This window comes from Megascapheus bottae, chromosome 6 (assembly GCF_031878675.1).
Source record: "Megascapheus bottae isolate mThoBot1 chromosome 6, mThoBot2.hap1, whole genome shotgun sequence".
In the NCBI taxonomy this organism is placed as follows: Eukaryota; Metazoa; Chordata; class Mammalia; order Rodentia; family Geomyidae; genus Megascapheus; species Megascapheus bottae.
The window spans coordinates 65835824-65857799 of NC_143514.1; the positions used below are offsets into that span (position 1 = coordinate 65835824).

Below are 21976 nucleotides of genomic sequence, written 5' to 3' on the forward strand. Positions count from 1 at the left end.
CGCTGCAGACCCAGCCAAGCATTTGTGGGGCATACTGGAGCGTAGAGATTTGTGGATCAATAAACATCCCTTCCTGCTTCCTCCTTCTTCATTTATTTATGAACTCTGAACTCCTTGGCTCCAGAGAAACTGCCTGGAAGAAAGCAATTAGAGTATAATTAGAGCCACTCCTATTATCAGCTCTCAGTGGGAGGGGTTGGGGGTGGCTAGGGCTTGGGGCAGCCCTGGGAGTTCCTTGTAGCCTCAGCAGCTACTCTGTTCCAACTCACCCATGGAGATAGGGACACCCTCCGCAGTGGATCAGGACCTTGCCCTAGAAGCACTGGAGCAGGCTGGGGAGGAGGGCTATGCCTTGCATACTGAATTAGGCATGCTGAGTTAGAGAAGTCCTCCATATCCCTCATTAATGAGCATCTTGGATATGCCTTGCCAAGGACCAGGGAACTCATTGAAGGAAAACTGGGAAACAAGCCAGGCACTGGTGGCTCATGCCTGTAATCCTAGCTACTCAGAGGCTGAGATCTGAGGATCACAGTTTGAAGCCAGTCTGGGCAGAAATGTACCCATGAGACTCATCTCCAGTTAACCACTTAAACACCAGAAATGGTGCTGTGGCCCAAGTGGTAGAGCGCTGGCCTTGAGCACAAAGAGGCTCAAGGACAGCACCCAAGGCCCTGAGTTCCAGCCCCACCACTAACAAAAAAAAAAAGAAAGAAAAAACTAGGAAAGAAAATGTGTATCCTGCTCTCTAGCAAGAAGAATGGTCAAAAAAATGTATTACCCAGAGGAAGCTATTTACAAGGCAAGGACTCCATTGCCTAGATGATTAATAGGAATATTATGAAGCTGGGTATGATGGTACACACTTGTAATCTCAGCACTCAGGATGCTGAGTCAGGAAGAACATGATTTTAAGGCCAGCTGGGACCATATAGTGAGACCCTATCTCAAAAACAACAACGCTGGGAGTTTGGCCTAGCAGTAGAGTGCTTGCCTAGCATGTATGAAGCCCTGGGTTCAATTCCTTGGTACCACATACACAGAAAAAGCTGGAAATGGTACTGTGGCTCAAGTGGTAGAGAGCTAGCCTTGAGGAAAAAGCCTAAGGACAGTGCTCAGGCTCTGAGTTCAAGCCACAGGACTGGCAAAAAAAAAAAGAAAAAAGAAAGAAAGAAAAGTGACAGTGAGCAGTGCCAGCAATCAATACTTAGGAACATTTCTAACCCCAGAGCTGTTGCTCTTCCCTACAAGGTAATCTATAAGCTGGAAGTTGACATACCTCCTCCTCCAAAGAGCAAGGAAGACGATTCAGTGCTGAGGTCGAGGTGTGGTGGCTCTAGCCTGTCATCCCAGCTATGGGGGGAGAAGAGACAAGGGAGGATTGTGGTTTCAAGCCAGGCAAGACAAAAAGTGGGTGCCTCTCTCAACCAAACAAAAGAGGGCATGGTAGTGAACACCTGACTTTCCCAATTATGCAAGAGAAATAAATAGGAGGATTATAGCCCAGGTGCTGGCCTGGGATCATACCTCAAAAAATTAGCAGTAACAGAAAAGAACTAGAGTTATGGTTCAAGGGATAAAGCTTTGTTAGCAAATTCAGGCCCAGTACTGTCTTATACACAAAAAGATCCAAGGCTATGTGGCCCTATAACCTCTCCCTTTGTATAAATTTTCTCACTCCTTGAGCAAACCACCAGAGGTAGACAATATCATATGGGTATTATCTTCAATGTGCTGATAGGTAAACTGAGGCCGAGAGAGCAACAAATCCTGCCCAAGAAAACAGTGTTAGTTCTGGATTCATGTCTCCTTGAACTTCATTGTACTCCACTGGGTCTGAAATATGATTGTTCTTTTATTTTCCTCTCTCCAAGGCCCAGTTGGGCCCTAAACTGCTTTGTTGAAGGACCTTAGTGAATAAACACACCAAGTCTCCTCCTCCCGTTCCTCCTTGTTTTGTTTTGTGCCAGTCCTGGGGCTTGAACTTGGGGCCTGGGTGCTGTTTTTGCTAGTCCTTTACCACTTGAGGCATACCTCCACTTCCAGCTCCGTGTGTGTGTGTGTGTGTGTGTGTGTGTGTGTGTGTGTGTGTGTGTGGTTACTTGGACATAAGAGTCTCACTGATTTTCATGCTTAGGCTGGTTTTGAATTTCAATTTTCAGCTCTCAGCCTCCTAAGTAGCTATTATCATTAAGTAGTTGTATAATGCAGTTACCATTCAACAAATCAGTTTATGAATGTAAAGCATCTTTTTTTTTTTTTTTTGTGGGTCAAGGCTTGAACTCTGGCCCTGGGCGCTGTCCCTGAGCTCAAGGCTACCACTCTCCTCCTATAGCCACAGCCCCACGTCCCATTTTCTAGTGATTAATTGGAGATAAGAGTCTCATGTTCTTTAATATTCTTTAGTGCCCAGGCTGGTTTTGAACCATGATCCTCAGATCTCAGCCTCCTGAGTAGCTAGGATTGCAGGCGTGAGCCGCCACGCCCAGCTTATGAATATAAAGCATCTTGATCGATGTCATCCCTTTCATCATTCTCCCCATTCCTCTCTGACCCATCCCATCTTCCTCTTGTCCTGTGCCAGCTGAGGGCAGAGTGGGAAGCCCTGCCACTGTTCTGGGTTATCAACCCCAGATAGATCACTGTCCCCAAGCAGCCTTGGCAAAAGAAAGGAGAGGGCCTGGCCGAGGGGAGGCCCTGGCTATTGGAGGGGAGTCACTGTGGTTCCTAGGGCAGTAACCATGAAGACAGCTCCCCACATCTCTGCTGGGACTGGGAGGATGTGGCTTCTTGATGAAGAAGAGAGCAACACGCCTCTAAGGCCCAAGTGAACAGGTGAGGGAGTGGATTTGATGGAGTCAGAGGAGGCACTTAGGGCTTTAGGGTTAGTGGGCTCCCTCAGTGGACTGGAGTATCTTTTTCCCTGCCCTACCTAACCAGAGGTTGCCATGACAACCAGCTCCCCATCATTGACCTCTGTGGGACCCTGCCCACTTTCTTCAAGTGACAGGTGGTTACTCTGACAACAGGCCCTGAGCCCATCATGACCTCTGACATCTTCTTGACCATAGTCCCGCCCACACTCGGGAAGCTGCATTGTGCTGGAGCCTGAAACAGGCTATCCAGCTGGAGGTGAAGGTCTGTGGCAGGCAGCCTACCACCGCCCCTTACCAGGCTGCCCTGCGTCCAGCCTCGGCATCTGACTTACCCTGCCTCCCTCTGCTCAAAACCTGCCGTGTCCCCTTACTAGGTTCCCAAAGCAGTCTAAAGCCAAAGTCCTCAAACTGATGCCTGCACCAGAGTTGCTGAGAGGATTTGTTAAAAATGTAGATTTCGGGCCAGGAACATAGCCTAGTTGTAGAGTGCTTGCCTAGCATGCACGGAGACCTGGGTTCAATTCTTTGGTACCATATACATAGAAAAAAGCCAGAAGTGGTACTGTAGCTCAAGTGGTCGCTCTAGCCTTGAGAAAACCCAAGGACAGTGCTCAGGCCCTAACTTCAAGCCCCAGAACTGGCAAAAAAAAAAAAAAAAAAAAGTAGATTTCTAGCTGGGTACCAGTGGTTCAAGCCTATAATCCTAGCAACATATGAGGCTGAGATCTGAACGTTGTGGTTTGAAACCAGCTTGGGCAGGAGAGTTGAGAGGCATTACCTCCAATTAACTACCAAAAAGCTGCCAGTGGGGCTGTGACTTGAGTAGTGGAGGACTAGCCTAAGTGGTAAGTGGCTAGGATTATAGGCCCTACCTCTCTTGTCTCTTCTTATTGTTTTCTGAGACCAGGTTTCTGTTATGTGTCCTGGGATAGCCTTGAGTTAGAGATCTCCCTGCCTCTACCTCCCAAGTGTTGGAATTACAAGTGTGAATGCCATTTTCTGCTCTTCAGATTTAGGTTTTTCAGTCTTTTTGAGAAACTTTTTGTAAATGGCAAGAAGTCCAGCCTAGCTTCATTCTTTTGCATATGGATACCCAGGTGCCTTGACACCATTGGTTAAGAAGACTGTGTGTGGCATCCTTGAAAACCAATTAACCACAAACATATGGGTTTATTTTGGGGCTCTTTTGTTTATGTGGTCTAACACCCACACTATGCTGGGACCATCCCATTTGAAAACCGATTGACCACAAACATATGGGCTTACTCTGGGGCTCTTTTGTTTATTTGTGTCTAACACCCAAACTATGCAGGACCATCCCAGATTACCCAGTGACTATTTCCAACTTGCCAGGAGCTTTTGGGATTGACCCTAAAAGTGGCACACCCAAGAAACCCAGTAGACCCAGGCAGACAGAAACAGCTCATTGATCCCCTAGCAGCTTTTTATAGAGCCCTTATTTTGTTGTCTTATAAAGTATTACTCCTTGAGGTAAAAACCTTTCAGAGATATGTCTGGTCAAACTCCAGGGACTTTTAAATCCTCCCAAGAGTTAATGATTTGACTCCGTCCCCCTCCCCCCCTGCATGCCCCCAATCTGGGGGCTTCAAATCAAGGCCTGAGCACTGTCCTTGGACTTTTTCCCAAGGCTAGTGCTCTGCCACTTAAGCCATAATGCCACCTCCGGCTTTTTCTGTGTATGTGGTATTGAGGACTTCATGCATGATAGGCGAGCACTCTACTACTAAGCTATGCTCTGGCCCTTGACTGGTTTTTTTGGGTTGGTCAAGGGGCTTGAACTCAGGGGATGGATGAGTGCTGTACCTGAGCTTTTTCTGTGTGTGTGTGGGTCATGGGGCTTGAATTCTGGGCCTAGTCACTATCCCTGAGTTATTCAGCTCAAGGCTACCGCCCTACCCCTTGAGCCTTGTTTTCTCGTGATTAATTGGAGATAAGAGTCGCAGGCTGGCTTTGAACCTCAATCCTCAGATCTCAGCCTCCTGAGTAGCTAGGATTACAGGCGTGAGCCACCACTTTTGGCTGTCTCTGAGCTCTTTTGCTCAAGGTTAGCACTCTATCACTTTGAGCCATGGTGCTACTTTTGGTTTTCTGGTGGCTAATTGATGATAAGAATCTCATGAACTCTCCTGCCTCAGCTGGCTTCAAACTGCCATCCTCAAATCTCGGCCTCCTGAGTAGCTGGAATTACAGACATGAGCCACTGAGCCAAGCAACTTGACGGCAACAACACTTCTACCTTCCGGTGGTTCTAGGATTTTCCTTGCTGCCATCATCAATGACAGCAGGTGCTTATCCCCCTTAAATCTTGCCACCCTAGGAAGTGGGGTAGGGGAAGCATTTATCCCCATTTCACAGATAGAACGACTGGGGTTTTTATGAAAAGTGAGTCCAAGCTCATACAGCTGGTAAGTGGCAGAGCCCAAACCCAGACCAGAACAGTGTGACTCCAGAGCTCCCTCTCACACCACCCCCTTGGCTGTCCACAGTGTGTGGTGCTGGGGCCAGAGCCCAGTCACATGTCCCCTGTTTATCTAGGGATACACTAGCTCAGGGACAAAGCTCAGAGGATGTCATGTGTGCAGAGAACCGAAAAATGAAGGAGAGAAAGGGCCCAGATCCTTGCACTGACTCTAAGGGTCTTCCTGGGACAGTGACAGGGACCTGCTCACAGGCAGAAAGCAAGCAGCTCCAAAGGTGGGAGAGTTTGGAGAGGAGACAGTGTTGAGGCCTGGACTTAAGAGTCCTGTCCCATTTCCAGAGGAAGAAACTAAATCAGCCAATGGCCCCAAGATCCTTTCCCCCTGCCTCCTGTTGTGACCATTGTGAATTTGGACCAGATGGTTAATGAGGAAGCAGGTCTAGGGGGATGAAAGGACTTTTGATTTTTGTAAGACTTCCCCCTGGTTGGCCCTACCCTGGCCTGCAGGGCCCAGACTTCATGCAAATTAATGTAGATGTATGTTAATTGGATCACTCTCAGGCACCCGTGTTCTAATAGGGCTGCCAGCACAGAGGTATAGTGAGACAGTTCTGCCCTGAAAGGGTCTGCGGAGCCCCCCACTGGGGAAGGGGTGTGGATGGGTCAGTGGTCACTGAGATGAAGGGATACGGTTGCCATGGAGATGGAGGCCAGGCCCCTGCCTCCTGACAGGACTAGCAGTGGCCAGATCAGCCTGCTGAGACAGTCCTGGGCTTCCTTGCAGCTCCACGCTGGTCTCTGAGGGCTAATTATATGGAAGGTGGTGACCAGCTGCTCTCTGGCTCCCCCCAGGCTCACTGAAGTAGAGGGCTGGGCCACAGCAGGAGGGTGTGAGGACAGACAGATGGTGGTCTAGGGCTTGAGGGCTCAAGGATGTCCTGAGAAAGAGGGAGCTTGCTTGGTTGGAGTAGAAGATGCCACCTCACACCCCCTGCCTCGGGAGACTGCAAAGAGTGAGATCCCCAAACTCCAAGGCAGGCCAACAGACTGTCAGCCAAGCCCAGAGAGAAAGATGGTAGAGAAGTCTGGGGCTTTGTCCACACAGACTGGTATGAAGTCTTAGCTCTTCTGTGTCCCCTTGCTGCTGTGAGCCTCAGTTTCCACATGTGTACCTGGCAGTAGGATTATGAGATATAGCAGGAATGTGGAAATAGATGCCACCCGTTCTCAGTAAAGAGAGAGTTGTCAGCCTTGGGAGTATTGGGTTTGTGTCATTCATTTCCCGTGGAAAGTATGCCTCTTCCTCCGGTCTACTTTCTGGGCTGGGACCTATGTTCTAAGGGTGAGCCAATAAGAGAAAGGGCAGGGCTGAGTCCATGGTTCTCACAGGGAGTTCTCAGGACCTAGGTCACAAAGGACTCTCAGAAACATCTGCAGAGGGGATGCATGCTAAGTGCTTAGAACTGGATCTGGCTGGGAGAGATGAATACATGAATGTTAGCCCGGCATGTATGGCTGCCCTCTAGGAGGCTGGAGCGATCACAGCAGGCTCTGCCCTCAGCAGAGCTCACGGGGTCTTAGGACCAACTCCTCTCTTCCGGTACCACACACACTTAAGAAAGCCTCAGGGGGACCGGGAGCATAGCCTCGTGGTAGAATGCTCACCTAGCATGCACGAAGACCTGGGTTCAATTCCTTGGTACCACATACACAGAAAAAGCTGGAAAAGGCGCTGTGGCTCAAGTTGCAGAGCACTAGCCTTGAGCAAAAAGAGTCCAAGGACAGTGTGAGAGACAGAAAACAGGTTCAGAGGAGGAGAGGCTTGCCTGCAATCACTAGAGAGGTCACTGGCTACGCTAGTGTATTTGTTTCTTTATTGTTTATTTTGTGATTTTGAGGTTTAAACTCAGAGCCTCACGTTGGCTAGCCAGCTCTCTAGCTCTCTCCCCACCACTTGAGCTAGACCTCCAGTCCTTTTTGCTTTGATCATTTGTCAGAGAGGGTCTTGAGTTTTGTCTTGGGCTGCCTTTGGACTGCAGTCCTCCTCTTTACCCTATCCATGTAGCTAGGATTATATATGTAATCCTACTTATGCCTCCCATGTAGCAGGGATTATATATGTACCATACCCAGTTATTTTGTTGTTCCAAGGCTGAGTCTGTGTAGCCCAGTTTGGTTTTAAACTTTTGATCTCCTTGCCTTTGCCCCCTGGGATTATGGGTGTGTGCCACAGGCCTTGTTCTAGTGTTCTGTCACATCAACAAAGTAATGACCCAAATTTGAAAACAGGGTTATTTTAACTCACTTTTCTGTTTTGGTAGTACTGGCATATGAGCTCAGGGATCTCCACTTGCTAAATGGGTATTCTATCACTTGAGCCAGTCTGCACTCTACTAGTACCTTTTTATTTATTTTATTTATTTGTGCCAGTCCTGGGGCTTGCACTCAGGGTCTAAGTGCTGTCCCCAAGATGTGTGTGTGTGTGTGTGTGTGTGTGTGTGTGTGTGTGTGTGTGTGTGTATTATGGGGCTTGAACTCCAAGCCTGGCTCTGAGTCTGGGTGCTGACCCTGAGCTCTTTAGCTCAAGGCTACCGCTCTATCCCTTGAGCCTCAGCCCCACTTCTCATTTTCCAGTGGTTAATTGGAGATAAGAGTCTCACATTCTTTAGTGCCCAACCTGACTTGAACCAAGATCCTCAGATCTCAGCCTCCTGAGTAGGTAGGATTACAGGCATGAGCCACTGTGCCGGCCCTAAGATTCTTTCACTCAAACCTAACACTCTACTACTTGAGTCACAGTCCACTTCTGGAACATGCGCACACGAGAGAGAGAGAGAGAGAGAGAGAGAGAGAGAGAGAGAGAGAGTGTGTGTGTGCTCTATAACTTGACCTATAGCTCCACTTCCACAGACTTTCCTGCCCAGGCTGGCTTTGAACTGTGATCCTTAGATCTCAGCCTCCTAAGTAGGATCTCAGACATGAGTCACCAGTGCCCAATTTATTTTTAGCTAGATTATTGTTTTGTTTTCATTCATTGTCAGTGTGACATGATTCAACCATTGCTTGAGATAGAATTTCACGGACTTGGGGGTCCAGGAGTTTAGCCTGGTGGTAGAGTGCTTGCCTAGCTTGCACTAAGACCCGGATTTGATTCCTTGGTACCACATACATAGAAAAAAGCCAGAAGTGGTACTGAGGTTCAAATGGTAGAGCTCTAGCCTTGAGAAAGTCCAAGGATGGTGCTCAGGCTCTGAGCTCAAGCCCAGGACTGGCAAAAAAAAAAAAAAAAAAAAAACTCCTGGGGCCAGGAATTTGGCCTAGTAGTAGATTGCTTGCCTAGCATGCACAAAGACCCGGGTTTTATTTCTCAGTGTCACATACATAGAAAAAGCTGGAAATGGTGCTGTGAACAGCTCAAGTGATAGAGTTCTAGCCTACCACCTGGGAAAGCCCAAGGATAGTGCTCAGACCTGAGTTCAAACACAGGTACTGGCAAAAAAAAAAAAAAAAAAGTTCTCAAACTGGGCTGATTTTAAACCATCATCTCCATCTCTCCTTCCATTTCTAAGAATATAGGTTTTAGCCACTACATTTGCCCTCTCCCCTGACTCTTCTTCCTCTTTTTTGGGGGGATGATATTAAGGTTTGAATTTAGGGCCTTACACTTGTTAGACGGGCAGTCTACCTCTGAGCTGTGTCCCCAGCTCAACTTTGTTGTAAAATTACAGAAATAAACTAGGTGCCAGTGGCTCACGCCTGTAATCTCAGCTACTCAGGAGGCTGAGATCTGCGAATTGTGGTTTGAAGCCAGCCTAGGCAAAAAAGTCCTGTTGAGGCTCTTAACTCCAATAAACTGTTTCAAAAAACTGGAAGTAGTGCTGTGGCCTCAAGTGGTAAACTGCTAGCCTTGAGTGCAAAGAGGTGCCCAGACCCTGAGTTCAAGCTCTAGGACCAACCTCTGAAAAAAAAAAGATTATAGAAATGTGTATATCTAGCAGTCTCTTCTGGAGAGATAATTTCTCATAACAACATCTTGTCCTTCCCTGGCTTCTAATTCTGCATTTACTTCTACACATTTAGTCTTTTTCCTTCCTTCCTTAACAATATAGTTGGATTATTCTTCAGCTTTCTTTGCTTGACAGTGATCACTCTGGCTATTGTCTACTGGCCTGGGACACAGAGGCTCTGGAAGGGACAGGGGGGTGCTGGAGAATAAGCAGGTATAGCAGGACAGAGAAGGCCTGTCTATCACTGGACACAGAGCCTGCTTCATCTGCTCTGGGCTTGCACTAAGTCAGGGGCCACACTGCCTGCTCTTGACCATACACTTGCTGTCTAGCCCAGGGCCTGACACAGAGGAGGAGCCAAGAAGTCTCTGATCAACGAATTGAGTCCCTTCCAGTCCATCCTCCACTTCCACTGCCAAAGACAGGTCCCCCCCCCCCACACACACACACGTGCCTCTTCCCATGAGGCTCCACTTCACTACTTCTTTCAGCTGGTACAGACATGGCACCAACCCCAGGTGGGGTGGAGCTTAGGCCTGAGGGCCCTTTCCCTTTAGTGGAGTGGGTTATGGAGGGGCTGTCCCTCCCTGCTGTCCCTGTTCCTGTCCCTAATGAGGGTTGGGCCAGCAGAACCCCAGGGCTTCTTCTCCCAGCCAGCTGTCAGCTTCGGCCCACCCCCTCATTTCACGGTTGAGGGGCCTAGTTGAGTTTCATTTTTTTCAACTGCCTGAAAGTGGAGGTGGGTGTTGAGTTTGGGGTACAGAGAAGGCTGTGGCCACATATCAAGCACCGATTAGGTGCCAAACATGGGCTGATTCAGAGCTGAATGTGGACCACATAAATCTTTAGGATATTTTAAGAAAACTAAGACCCGGGAAGTGGGACTTGGCTCAAGGGTAAGGCGTAGCCTTGAGCTGAAGAGCTCAGGGACAACGCCCAGGCCCAGAGTTCAAGCCTCATGACCCACCAACATAAATTAGAAAAAAACAAAAAACAAGACCCATAGATGGGAACTAAGCTGGGTTGTGTGGAACCCCAAGTACACCTCCCCACCCCCCACCAGCCAACCAACCAACCAAAGTCGTTAAGACCCAGAATGGTCTGGGCCAAGTCTTCCTCCAGAAACTTCCCGGCACCTCCCCGCCTTTCCCTGGATGACCAGACTCAGTGTCTAATACCTAAGGAGACAGAGCTACAAAATTGGTCCAGGAAGTAGTTGACTTGCAGAACTGGCTGGCAAGATCTTGGGTGAAACAGGCTTCTGATTGGCTCCATGGCCTTGAGCTTAGCCCCCTCCCTGCCCTGGTCCCTAGCCAGCTTCCTGATGCTAAGGTGGGTCCCATCTGCATTGTTCATCCTCACCTCCCACCTGGGGTTAGGCTCCTGGGGTTGTCATCTAGACAAGGGCATCCTACTGAGAACAGAGGCAGCCCTGACTCAGGGCTGAAGGTTCCCATGGCAACCGCATCCCCCTCAGCTGGCAACTACCCGATAAATAAATAATCAGGGGTGGGGGCTGGGAGCTGAGTGGGGGAGGAGCAGCAGAGGAGTCCAGGGCTTCCCCCTGCAGAGCAGGGGGCTGCTAGTCTGAGTAGCCTAGGGGACCGGAGTTGGTATTGCCAGGTGAAGGGAAACATGGGTGGAGAAAAGTGATCCCTTGGGAAATTTGTCCAGAAGTTAATGATACCTGGCCACTGAGAGGAGGGAAATGAAGTTGCGTTTCTAACTCCGGAAGCTGATCACATGGGTGGATGGTGTAAGAGCTCAGAACCTACTAAAGACCAGGTTTGGACATACTAGGTATAGAGGTACACCTAGTAATATCAGCACTCATGAGACTGAATCAGGAGGATTGCAGGCACTCAGGAAGAATTGCCAAGCTAGGGCCACATAGTGCACGAGGTGTGACTGTGTGTGTGCAAGCTGATTCTGGGGCTTGAACTCAGAGCTTGAGTTCGGTTCTTGAGCTGTATTGCTCAAGACTCGCACTCTACCTCTGGAGCCACAACTCGTTCAGGTGTGTGTGTGTGTGTGTGTGTGTGTGTGTGTGTGTGTGTGTAATTGAAGATAAGAATCTCACAAAGGAGCCTGGAGTTTGGCCTAGTGGTACAGTGCTTGCCTGTGAGAATCTCACAAATTCTCTTGTCCCAGCTGGCTTCAATCCTCAGATCTCCTGAGTAGGATTACAAGCATCCCAGGGGCACCCTGGTATAGGAGTTCTTGTCTCAACAACAACAAAATGATCGGGTGTGTGTAGTGCAGTGCCTGCATATCCTAGCTACTCAGGAGGCTAAGATCTGAGGATTGAAGTTCAAAGCCAGCCTGGGCACTAAAGTCCGTGAGACTCTTATCTTCAATGCCACAGGAAGTAGCATTGTGGCTCAAGGGGTAGGGCGGTAGCCTTGAGCTGAAGAGCTCGGGGACAGCACTCAGGCCGAGTTTAAACCCTATGACCAACAACAACCAAAAAAGACATTGAGTTCCATTCCCCCCCCCAAAAAAATGGAAAATTCCATACTGAGCCACTAGTGAATTGTGAATTGCCCAAGTTTGTGCCATGTCCACTGGCGTCGGCGTTTCAATCCAGGCTGTCTGGATAAAAGCCAGAGAGGGATGCTGCTGGTGGGAGGAGGCATCTCAAGTCAAGAAAGACCAGGACACTGAGCACCACATGTATCTGGTGCAGTTGGTGACACTAAGGCCACAGGTTTCCGTGGCTGAGCAGAAAGCCTCACAGTGGTAGCAGAGGGGCCCCCTGGGGAACATTTACCATCTAGAGACAGTAGAGCTCAATGAGCAAGACAGGGTGGTTTTTCAGTGGGAGAGGTGGGCCAGAAGTGAAGAGGATGGGAAGAAGAGAGAACGGAGAGATTTGCGGGGACTGTGTCCACGTCTGACCATGGCTGGGAGAGGGCACGCATCCTCAGAGGCTGAACATTTATGCTGTCCCAGAGGGACTCGCCAGCACCTCTGGCTGTCGTGCATTGCTTGTGAGCCCACATGGTCTGGGCAGGTGTGGTGAGACTGGAATAGGGGCTGTGGGATCCCAGCAGCATGAACCCAGACCAGCGTCCTGAGGGTGTCAGGAGGTGAGTTGGGGGGTTCAGGAGGGGCTGGAGGCAGGGATGTGGATGGGGAGGTCAGGCGGAAGGTCATGGGAAGGCATTTGACAGTCATCCAGGTGCCATAGTAGACGGGAAGACAAGTGTATCTTTGGAGTTGGGGTAACACCAGAGCCCAGTGGCTGACATGGCCAGCAGTGGAAGAAGCTAGAGGAGCCGCAGGGGCTGAAACTCAGGGCCACAGGGTTATGTGGTCTGGAAGTAGTAGGGGAAGGGGACCACTCTGAGCTCAGGCTTGGGGAGGAGAGAGCCAGACTCATGGAGAAGCCACAGGCAGCGCAGGGGGCCTGGGAAGATGGAGCAGAAGCAGTACAGAGCGTTGAGGAGGCTGAGGGCAGAGCTGCCAGAATACAGGACTTTGCCATAGGCCTTGGCAGGTGAAGGAAGATAGGGTTTTGAGGTTCCAGCAACGTGACCTCATCTGTCCCTCAGCTGCCTCATCCTCCATGTATTACAGGAAAAGCCCTGGGCAGGGGTGGTGGCCTGCCTTCCCCTGCTGGAGCTACAAGAGGCAGCTATATGAGTCGTCTAGGAAGTCTATTCACCCAGTTTGCTGACACACATAAGAATATTCCCAAAGCTAGAATCCTTGCAAAGGAGCAGGCTGCCATGGTTTCTGCAGGATTCTTCCACTTGGAGGGAATGTTGCCCTGAGCAGCGTGGGGCTTACAGTCACAGCGACCTCCCAATGCAGGCTTCCCAGCTCCTGCAGCCAGATGGGGCAGGGGCCTGACTTCTTCCATCCCTGCCAACCGGCGGCCTTGGTCTGTCACCTGGCAGAGGCAGAGCTCGGAGCATTCGCTTGGTTTTCCACTGAAGCAGCAACTTTAAGGCCTGGGTAGCTCAGTGGTAGAGCAAGAGGCCCCGGTTTGTTCTCCAACACCGCAAACAATACTAACAGTACAATTGAGACTATAAAACATTGAATCTCAGCTTTTAAAAAGATGAGAGTTCTGGGCTGGGAATGTGGCTTAATGTGCTTGCCTAGGATTCATGAAGCACTGGGTTTGATTCCTCAGTACCATATACACAGAAGAAGCCAGAAGTGGCTCTGTGACTCAAGTGGTAGAGTGCTAGCCTTGAGAAAGACCAAGGAGAGTGCTCAGGCCCTGAGTTGAAGCCCCACAACTGGCCAAAAAAAAAAAAAAAAAAAAAAAGAGGGGGCTGGGAGTTTGGCCTAGTGGTTAAAGTGCTTGCCTAGCATGCATGAAGACCCGGGTTTGATTCCTCGGTACCACATACATAGAAAAAAGCCAGAAGTGGTGCTGAGGCTCAAGTGGTAGAGCTCTAGCCTTGAGAAAGTCCAAGGACAGTGTTCAGGCCCTGAGCTCAAGCCCAGGACTGGCAAAAAAAAAAAGAGGAGGAGAGAGAGAGAGAGAGAGAGAGAGAGAGAGAGAGAGAGAGAGAGAGAGCGAGCGCGCGCGCGCACGCGAGCATGCCAGCGTGCCAGTACTGGGGCTTGGATTCAGGGCCTCATACTTTCACTTGGCTTTTTCACTAACAGATGGCTGTCTACCATTTGAGCTATACCCTTAATGCTGCCTACTTGGGGATACGAGTCTCTCAGATTTGTCTCTAGGCTTTGTCTGTTCTGACTTTGATCTTCACATTTCAGCCTCTTTTTTTTTTTTGCCATGTGGGGCTTGCATTCTGGGCCTGAGTGCTGTCCCTGAGCTCTTCAGCTCAAAGTTACTGCCCTATCCCTGAGCCTGAGCGTTGTCCCTGAGCTCTTCAGCTAATGGTTACTGCCCTACTCCTTGATCCACAGCGCCACTTCTGGTTTTCTAGTGGTTAATTGGAGATAAGAGTCTCATGGACTTTAGTACCCAGCTGGCTTTGAACCTCAATCCTCAGATCTGAGCCTCCTGAATAGCTAGGATTATAGGCATGAGTCACCATGCCCAGCACATTTCAGCCTCTTGAAATCTAGGATCTAGGTAGGATTACAGGCATGCTCTAGCTCAGGGACAGGGCCCAGACCTTGAATTCAAGCCCCAGGATTAGTTTAAAGAAAAAAGAAAAAGGTATCTGCATGAAGACCTAGGTTCAGTTCTTCGGTACCACAAACATAGAAAAAGTCAGAAATGGTGTTGTGGCTCAAATGGCAGAGTGCTAGCCTTGAGGAAAGTTCAAGGACAGTGCTCAAGCCCTGAGTTTAAGCCCCAGGACTGGCTGGTTTTTGCAGGTCTCCCATCCACTGCCTCTATTAGAATAGTGACCCCAAAAGACCAGGGACCTCAATTTTTTTTTTTTTTGGTCAGTCCTGGGGCTTGAACTCCTGAGCCTGGCTGCTCTCCTTGAACTCTTCAGCTCAAGGCTGAAGAGCCACAGTGGCACTTCTGGTTTTCTGGTGATTTAATTGGAGATAAAAGTCTCATGGACTTCCATGCCTGGGCTGGGTTTGAATCGTGATCCTCAAATCTCAGCCTCCTGAGTAGTTGGAATTACAGGTGTGAGCCAGCAGCGACTGGCAGGGACCCCAACTTATTCCCAGGGCCAGGTGCCCAACATGGACCCAACATGGACTCACCACCCTGTGAATATATCAACTGTGACACTTGGATGTCAGGGCATCACATGTCAGGTGGGGGAATGGATGTACAGAAAGGAAGAAGAGTTGTTGCTGGGAGGGTCAGGCCAGCTCCTGGCCATGTTCAGTAACAGAAGGGGATCCTGGTGGGCCTTGAAGGACCCAAGCGCGCACACGGTGGAGGGAGTAGAATTGCACTTTAGACCAAGGATGTGAATAGAAGGAAAAGCAAGGCGAGGAAGGGGGGACTTAAGCTGTTGTTTGAACATCTTGGAGGCAGGAGCTGGTGTAATGATGGATTGAGCCAGATCCTCTCAGACCTTAGTGCCAAACTAAGGAGCTTAGAGTGTGAAGTCCTCTATTAATGAGCCCCTGTTTGTCACATCTGCTTGTCTGTTGGTTTGTGATATCTCCATGTCCTCCCCATACTTTCTCCACGGAGGGATTCTGTTCAGAGTGGGAAAGTAAACTTGCCCTGAATTATACAACATGGCTAGACTTGAGTCTGTGAAGCTTTATTATTTTTTAAACTGTCCTCCGATGTCCGTGAGCCTGGACAGCTCTATCACAGCCTGCCCTCCCCCCAACAGACAATTAGATGTGATAAACAGCAAGAGTGCAAGGCCCTGAGTTAAGCCCTAGTACTGTCATGTACACACACACACACACACACACACACACACACACACACACACACACACACACACACACACACACACACACACACACACACACACACACACACACACAGCTGGCTCTGTGGCTATCTGGTGCCCTGATTGCTCTATATAGATCAGAAGCCTCAGACCCCACGATCACGGTGACCTGAAAAGCAGAGACAGACACTCCACCCAACCTGTATCTCTAGATGCATTGGGGCATTGATGACACAGGTGGCAGAGAAGGGCCTATTCTGCCACCACCCTGCTGAGTGACCTTGGGCAGGTCACTTCTAGCCCCTTGTATTTCAAGAAGAGATAAATCCCAGTCATGGCTCTTGCCAAGGGACAGCCAGTGAGAGGTGGACTCAGAAGGAGCCCTGACAGGCGAACCACGAACCAATGGCAAGCCAGATGGGAAGGGGCCAGGGTTGGACCTGGTACTACCAGGCTCCACTCACTTCCTTGCCCAAGCCTGCAGCTTCCTTGGTCTTTGCCCAAGCTTCGCCATCTGCATGGTGGCATCAGGTCCTCCTCCTCCTGTCTCCTTGCCAGGAAAAGGCTTCTGAGCCCTTTTCACTTGACCACTCTTCCCTTCCTCACCCCAGCCAGCACATCTCTCCCCTCTGCTTTATTTGGTTGCAAGGCACAGATTTCAGAAGTGCTGGTAGTGGCTTATGCCTGTACTTCTAGCTACTCAGAAAGGGGAGATCTGAACATTGAGGTTTGAAGCCATCCTGGAGAGAGGAAAGTATAAGACTTTTATCTCCAATTAATCACCAAAAAGCTGGAAGTAAAGCTGTGGCTCAAGTGATAGATTACTAGCCTTAAGCAAAAAAACCAAGAGAGTGCAAGGATGTAAGTTCAAGCCTCAGTATCAGCACACACACACACACACACACACACACACAAACACACAAAAGTAGAGGGAAGGAGAGTGTTATAGAAACAGCTAGATTCTAGACCTCCAACTATGTCTCCTGAGACAGCCCCGCCTACCAAGAGGGCAAAGACAGCCACAACAGCTCCATTAGGTATCCTCCACCTCATTCAGGTATCTTTTGGGGGGGGTAGCTGTGTCTCAGTTGTCCCCACAAATACCCAATGGTCCTCAGGGCAGGTGTAGGTGCCCATTCTTGAACTCATCTCTATGTCTCTTTCTCTCCCTCTCTCCCTCTTCTCTTCCATTTTCCCTCCCCACACACCCTGTCTACATTACTAGGGTTTCAACTCAATCCTTGCATTTGCTCATCATTTTTTTTCTTTCTTTTTTTTTTTTTTGTCAGTCATGGAGCTTGACCCTGGGCCTGGGTTCTGTCCCTGAGCTCTTCAGCTCAAGGCTACCACCTTACTCCATGAGCCACAGTGCCAGTTCCTGTTTTCTGGTGATTAATTAGAGTTAAGAGTCTTCTGGACTTTTTAGTTCCTGAGCTGGCTTTGAACCTCGGTCCTCAGATCTCAGCCTCCTGGATAGCTAGGATTACAGGCATGAGCCACCATGCCTGGCAACACTTGCTCATCTTGGTTGCTTGGCTGGCCCTCTACCACTTGAACTATACCTCTAGCCTAGTTTTTTGCTGCTTATTTTTAAGTTGGAGTCATGGACTGTTCTACGTGGGCTAGCTTTGAATTTCAGCTTCCCAAGGAGCTAGAATTACATTGGCACCTGGTGCCATCTCTTTGTCTTTGTTGTTTGTGCTGGTATTAGGGCTTGAACTCGGCCGGGGCACACTCCTTTTGCTTTTTTGCTGCCATTTGAGCCACGCCTCCATCTCTGGCTATCTCACAGACATCTCTGCCTGGGCTTGAGGTGGAATTGCAGTTCTCAGATCTCTGCCTCCTGACTCTTTGGGATTACAGGTTGTGAGCACCTGCCTCCTCTCCTGCATTGATGATTTGGCTCTGCCAAGTTTTGCTGCTCTTTCCTGAAACTAGAAGTAGAATCAGCCTTCTCCCATGCCCCAAGCACATGTGGTGGACAGTGGCTCTCCAAAGCAGCAGATTCACCTGAGGAAGACATGGCAGACAGTTAAACACATAGTTATCCTTGGCTCCTTTTTTTTTTTTTTTGACAGTCCTGGGGCTTGAACTCAGGGCCTGAGCACTGTCCTTGGGCTTTCTTAAGGCTAGTGCTCTACCACTTGAGCCACGGCACCACTTCTGGCTTTTTCTGTATATGTGGTACTTAGGAATGGAACCCAGGGCTTCCTGAATGCTAGGCAAACACTTTCCCACTAGGCCATGCTCTCAGCCACCTTTGTTCTTTATCAGCTATGAGATTAAACTGGGTACCTGCTGGGAAGGCAGTGGTGATTGAGTCCTACCTGTATCAGTTAGCTTTTGCTGCATAACAAATCACTTTAAAATGTGGCTTAACTCAGGATTTTGTGGGTCACTGGAATGGCACTGATCTGGGCCTAGCATCTGTGGTCAGCAGAGGGGTTGGGGAGCCCCAAAACAATCTAGGATGTCTGGGGGGTGGGGGGGAGGGTAATGGGTACCAAGACATGTGAAAGGGTATCAATGTATGTGAATTAATGCACCTTCTATCTGGCAAATATCATGTAACCCTTTTACTAATTACAATAAAAAATTTAAAAAAAAGAAAAGAAAAAAACAATCTAGGATGGCTAAGTCACATGTCCTTTGCCATGTGTGTCTGACCCTCTAGAGGGTAGGTCAGCTCCCGCCTCTTTGGGCAATTGTCTCTGTTACAATGACAGCAGTGGGTAAACTCCAGAGCAGGAGGCAGCACCTTTCAAATTTGACCTGTATTCGTTTTCTGAAGTCACATTTGAGCAAAGTGGGTGAGGGGACCCAGTACCACTTTAGAGTGGGATGTATTGCCAAGGTGCCCGGAAGCAGGGAGCTGAAGAGTGTGAGACTGATTTTACACTCTACCTGATCTAGAGAAGGGGAATAAAAACTGTCCTTTCTTTGTGGCCCAGAGATCCCATGGGCCAGGACAGCCTCCAGCCACGGATCCTTGGAACAGTAAATCTGGCTCAGGGACTTTGCTGGGCCCTCCTGGTTGTGGTGTACCTGCTGGCTGAGTCAGTCTATATCCTGACTCTCCCAGCTTCCAGGGAAGGGGAAGGAACAGGATCTCCAGTGGAAGAACCTTGGCTCCTGCTATTCTTCAAAGTAATCACTAGTCAGACTTGGGGAGCCCCCAGCCCACACCCTTTGGGACTGAGGGGCTGGATGGCTCTGAGTCTTGGGCCTCGTCACCATGGTAACTGGGTCCACAAGGTCGAGGAGGACCCCCCCCCCATGCCCACACAGGGAGAGCAGTGGACTCATTGGGTCTCTTCATAGGTGGCCGCACTACAGAGGCAGATCTTTGATTTCCTGGGCTACCAGTGGGCCCCCATCCTGGCCAACTTCCTGCACATCATGGCAGTTATCCTGGGGATCTTCGGCACCGTGCAGTACCGCTCCCGGTACCTCATCCTGGTAATGGCTTGCCTACCCACTTCCCAAACTGCCTCCTCATCCCTGCCCTCCCAGTCTGTCTGTCTGCCCCCCTCCCGCTCGGCACCCCCCGCCCCCCCCCACACCTTCCAGATAGAACTGCTCCCCCCTCCCCCCTCCCCTGGCCCAGCTTGGAGGACCAATGCCCAAATCTCAGAGAAAAGACTGGTGTATTTCATAAAGAATTTTCCTGAGGGAAGAAGAAAACAAACTCAAAAAAGAAAAAAAAATCTAATGTTTTTATTGTTATTATAAAAGTAATGTACAGAGGGGTTACAGTTATGTAAGTCAAGAGTACATTTCCAAGAAAAGAATTTCTTATGGAAATAGTACAAACATAGACAAGATTTGATTTCGCCGGCTCTTGTCTCACCTTTGCCATAGCTCAGGGAGAAGGATTCTGGGAGAAGACAGATGCTCCCATTTGCGATTCCCAGCTGAGGAGCTGAGACTTAGAAAAGCTACAGCCTTCCCGAGGTCACACAGCTAGGACAAAGCAGAGCCAGCCTGGGCATGGCTATAATTCCAGCACTCAGAAGGCTGATGCAGGGTTGAGTTTGAGGTCAGCCTGGCCAGAGTGAGATGCTGTCTTTGAAAAAAAAAAAAAAAGGCTGGGCGCGGTGGCTCACGCCTGTAACCCTAGCTACTCAGGAGGCTGAGATCTGAGATCATGGTTCAAAGCCAGCCCAGGCACTGAAGTCCATGAGACTCATCTCCAATTAACCACCAGAAAACTGGAAGTGGTGCTGTGGCTCTAGGTAGCCTTGAGCTGAAGAGCTCAGGGACAAGGCCTAGGCTCAGTTTTAAGTTCCACAACCGACCAAAAAAAAAACTGGAAGTTTGGCCTAGTGGTAGAGTGTCTGCCTAACATGCACAGAGACCTGGGTTCAATTCCTCGATACCACATACATAGAAAAAGCAGGAAGTTGTGCTGTGGTTTAGGTGGTAGAGCACTGGCCTTGAGAAAGTCCAAGGACAGTGCTCAGGCCCCAAGTTCAAGCCCCAAGACTGGCCAAAGAATCTACAAGTTTGGAGGTAGCATTCAGGAATCTGTCTTTACCTCTAAATAAGACATGGTCTCACTATACTGCCCCAGCTGGCCATGGACTCTGAGCCTCCAGTGAGTCTCCTAGGGTAGATTCCAATTGTCTAGTGGATGTCGTTCTCAGCAGAATGAATAATACATGATCCGAGGGCCAGTCTTCCTTCTCCCTAGCTGTGTGTTCTAATGTATCAATCTCCTGTGGGCCTTAGATGAGTGATGTCTAGACATCAATGCCTGCCCTATAGAATTTGGCTAGCGCTTGCACACCTGAATGTGTTCTCTGAGTGAAGTGTCATCATTCTTTTCCTTGCTAAGCCCCACTGCCCTTGAGCTCTATTTCCATTGACTTGTCCCCTCCCCACTCCCCCCAGCCCCCACCCTGAACTCCCCTCTGCTTTCCCCAGTACGCAGCCTGGCTGGTGCTCTGGGTTGGCTGGAATGCATTCATCATCTGTTTCTACCTGGAGGTTGGACAGCTGTCCCAGGTAAGCCTCAGGCCTGGCTGGGCCTTATGGCCCACCCAGACCTTTCCCACCCTGACTGCAAGGCCCTTAGTGTGGGAAGATCACCTCTTTGAAGAAATCCCCCTCCCTCTCTACACTTGAGTTCCTGACCCCTGCCCTTTTCATAAACGACAAAACAGATGAGGAGTGGTCAGTGTAAAGAGGAGCTTGGGAGCCTGGTGGATCACAGACTCAGTTTTTTGTTTTTTTTTTTTTTTAAAAAGCAGTGGCATATGCTGGCCAGGAAAACAGCACTTAGGCCCCATGCATAGCAGTCGGGTGTTCAGAGCAAGTCGGTGAAAATACTCACCTGGGTCCAACACTGCTCACTATTCTTCAGAAGGGAGAGAGACTGGTGTAGGTTCAGGGGAAACTGAGTGGCCCCGGTCACAGGGAGAGCTGTTGAAAGGGAGATTGTCTGGCTTGAAGTTAAGAGCAGCCCGGAGACAGGACTTCTATTTTTAGAAATAAAGGCCAAATATGTGAACAGGATCCTTGGCTTTGTGATTTGACCCAGCTCAATTCCAGTCCTAGTTCTAACTTTTCCCAGCAGTGTCAACCTGGGCAAAAAAGACCAAAACACAAACAACAGAAACAACCCCAAATCATGTCTTCTGAGCTTCAGGGTTTCCTCTAGAAAGTGAAGGCAGAAACGGGCGCAGTGCAGGGATGTATTGAACGTCATGAATTGAATGTATTGAAGGGCCTGGAATCCCAGCTACTCAGGAGGCTGAGATCTGAGGAGCAGGGTTCAAAGCCAGCCCCGACACAAAAGGACCTGAGGTTCTTCTCTCCAATTAACCTCTAGGAAACAGGAAGTGGGGCTTGGTTCGAGGGTTGGGAGGTAGACTTGAGCTGAAGAGCTTAGGGACAGCGTTCAGGCCCAGAGTTCAAGCCCCATGACCCACAAAAAAAAAAAAAAGTAAAGGCAGTAACATTCCTGTCCCATGTCATGTGGTCACCATGGAGATGAAACCATCACACATGGAAGTGTTTGGCTCCTGCTTGCTAGGCAAGCACTCTACCACATGAATCATGCCCCCAGGCCACGTAGTAAATCTCCATTTGTCAAAGGAGCGCCCAGAAGCTGAGTCTTGGGCTGCACACTCTGGGGGAGAGACTGAGGATCTCGGCCATCCACTTCTCCACAGAATACACCTGAGATCACAGATGATAGGAGGAAGGGGGTACCCAGGGGCACATAAAGGGAGCGAGTAGAGACCTAGTTGGCTGCGAAGGGGTCTCTACTGCCTATCACCAATGGCTGGAGAGTTGAGAACCTCTCACATCCCCTCACTGTGAAATTGAAAGGCTCCTATG

At 49.5% G+C, this 21976-nt stretch overlaps 1 protein-coding gene across 1 annotated transcript in view; it reads left to right on the plus strand.

The window, feature by feature from the left end:
• Nkain1 (sodium/potassium transporting ATPase interacting 1) overlaps positions 1–21976 on the plus strand; it is a 42010-nt gene that overhangs the window by 15417 nt on the left and 4617 nt on the right. The window contains exons 2-3 of the mRNA XM_090333825.1: positions 18953–19090; positions 20558–20638. Coding sequence (XP_090189951.1) covers positions 18953–19090; positions 20558–20638 — 219 coding nt within the window. The remainder of the gene's footprint in view (positions 1–18952; positions 19091–20557; positions 20639–21976) is intronic.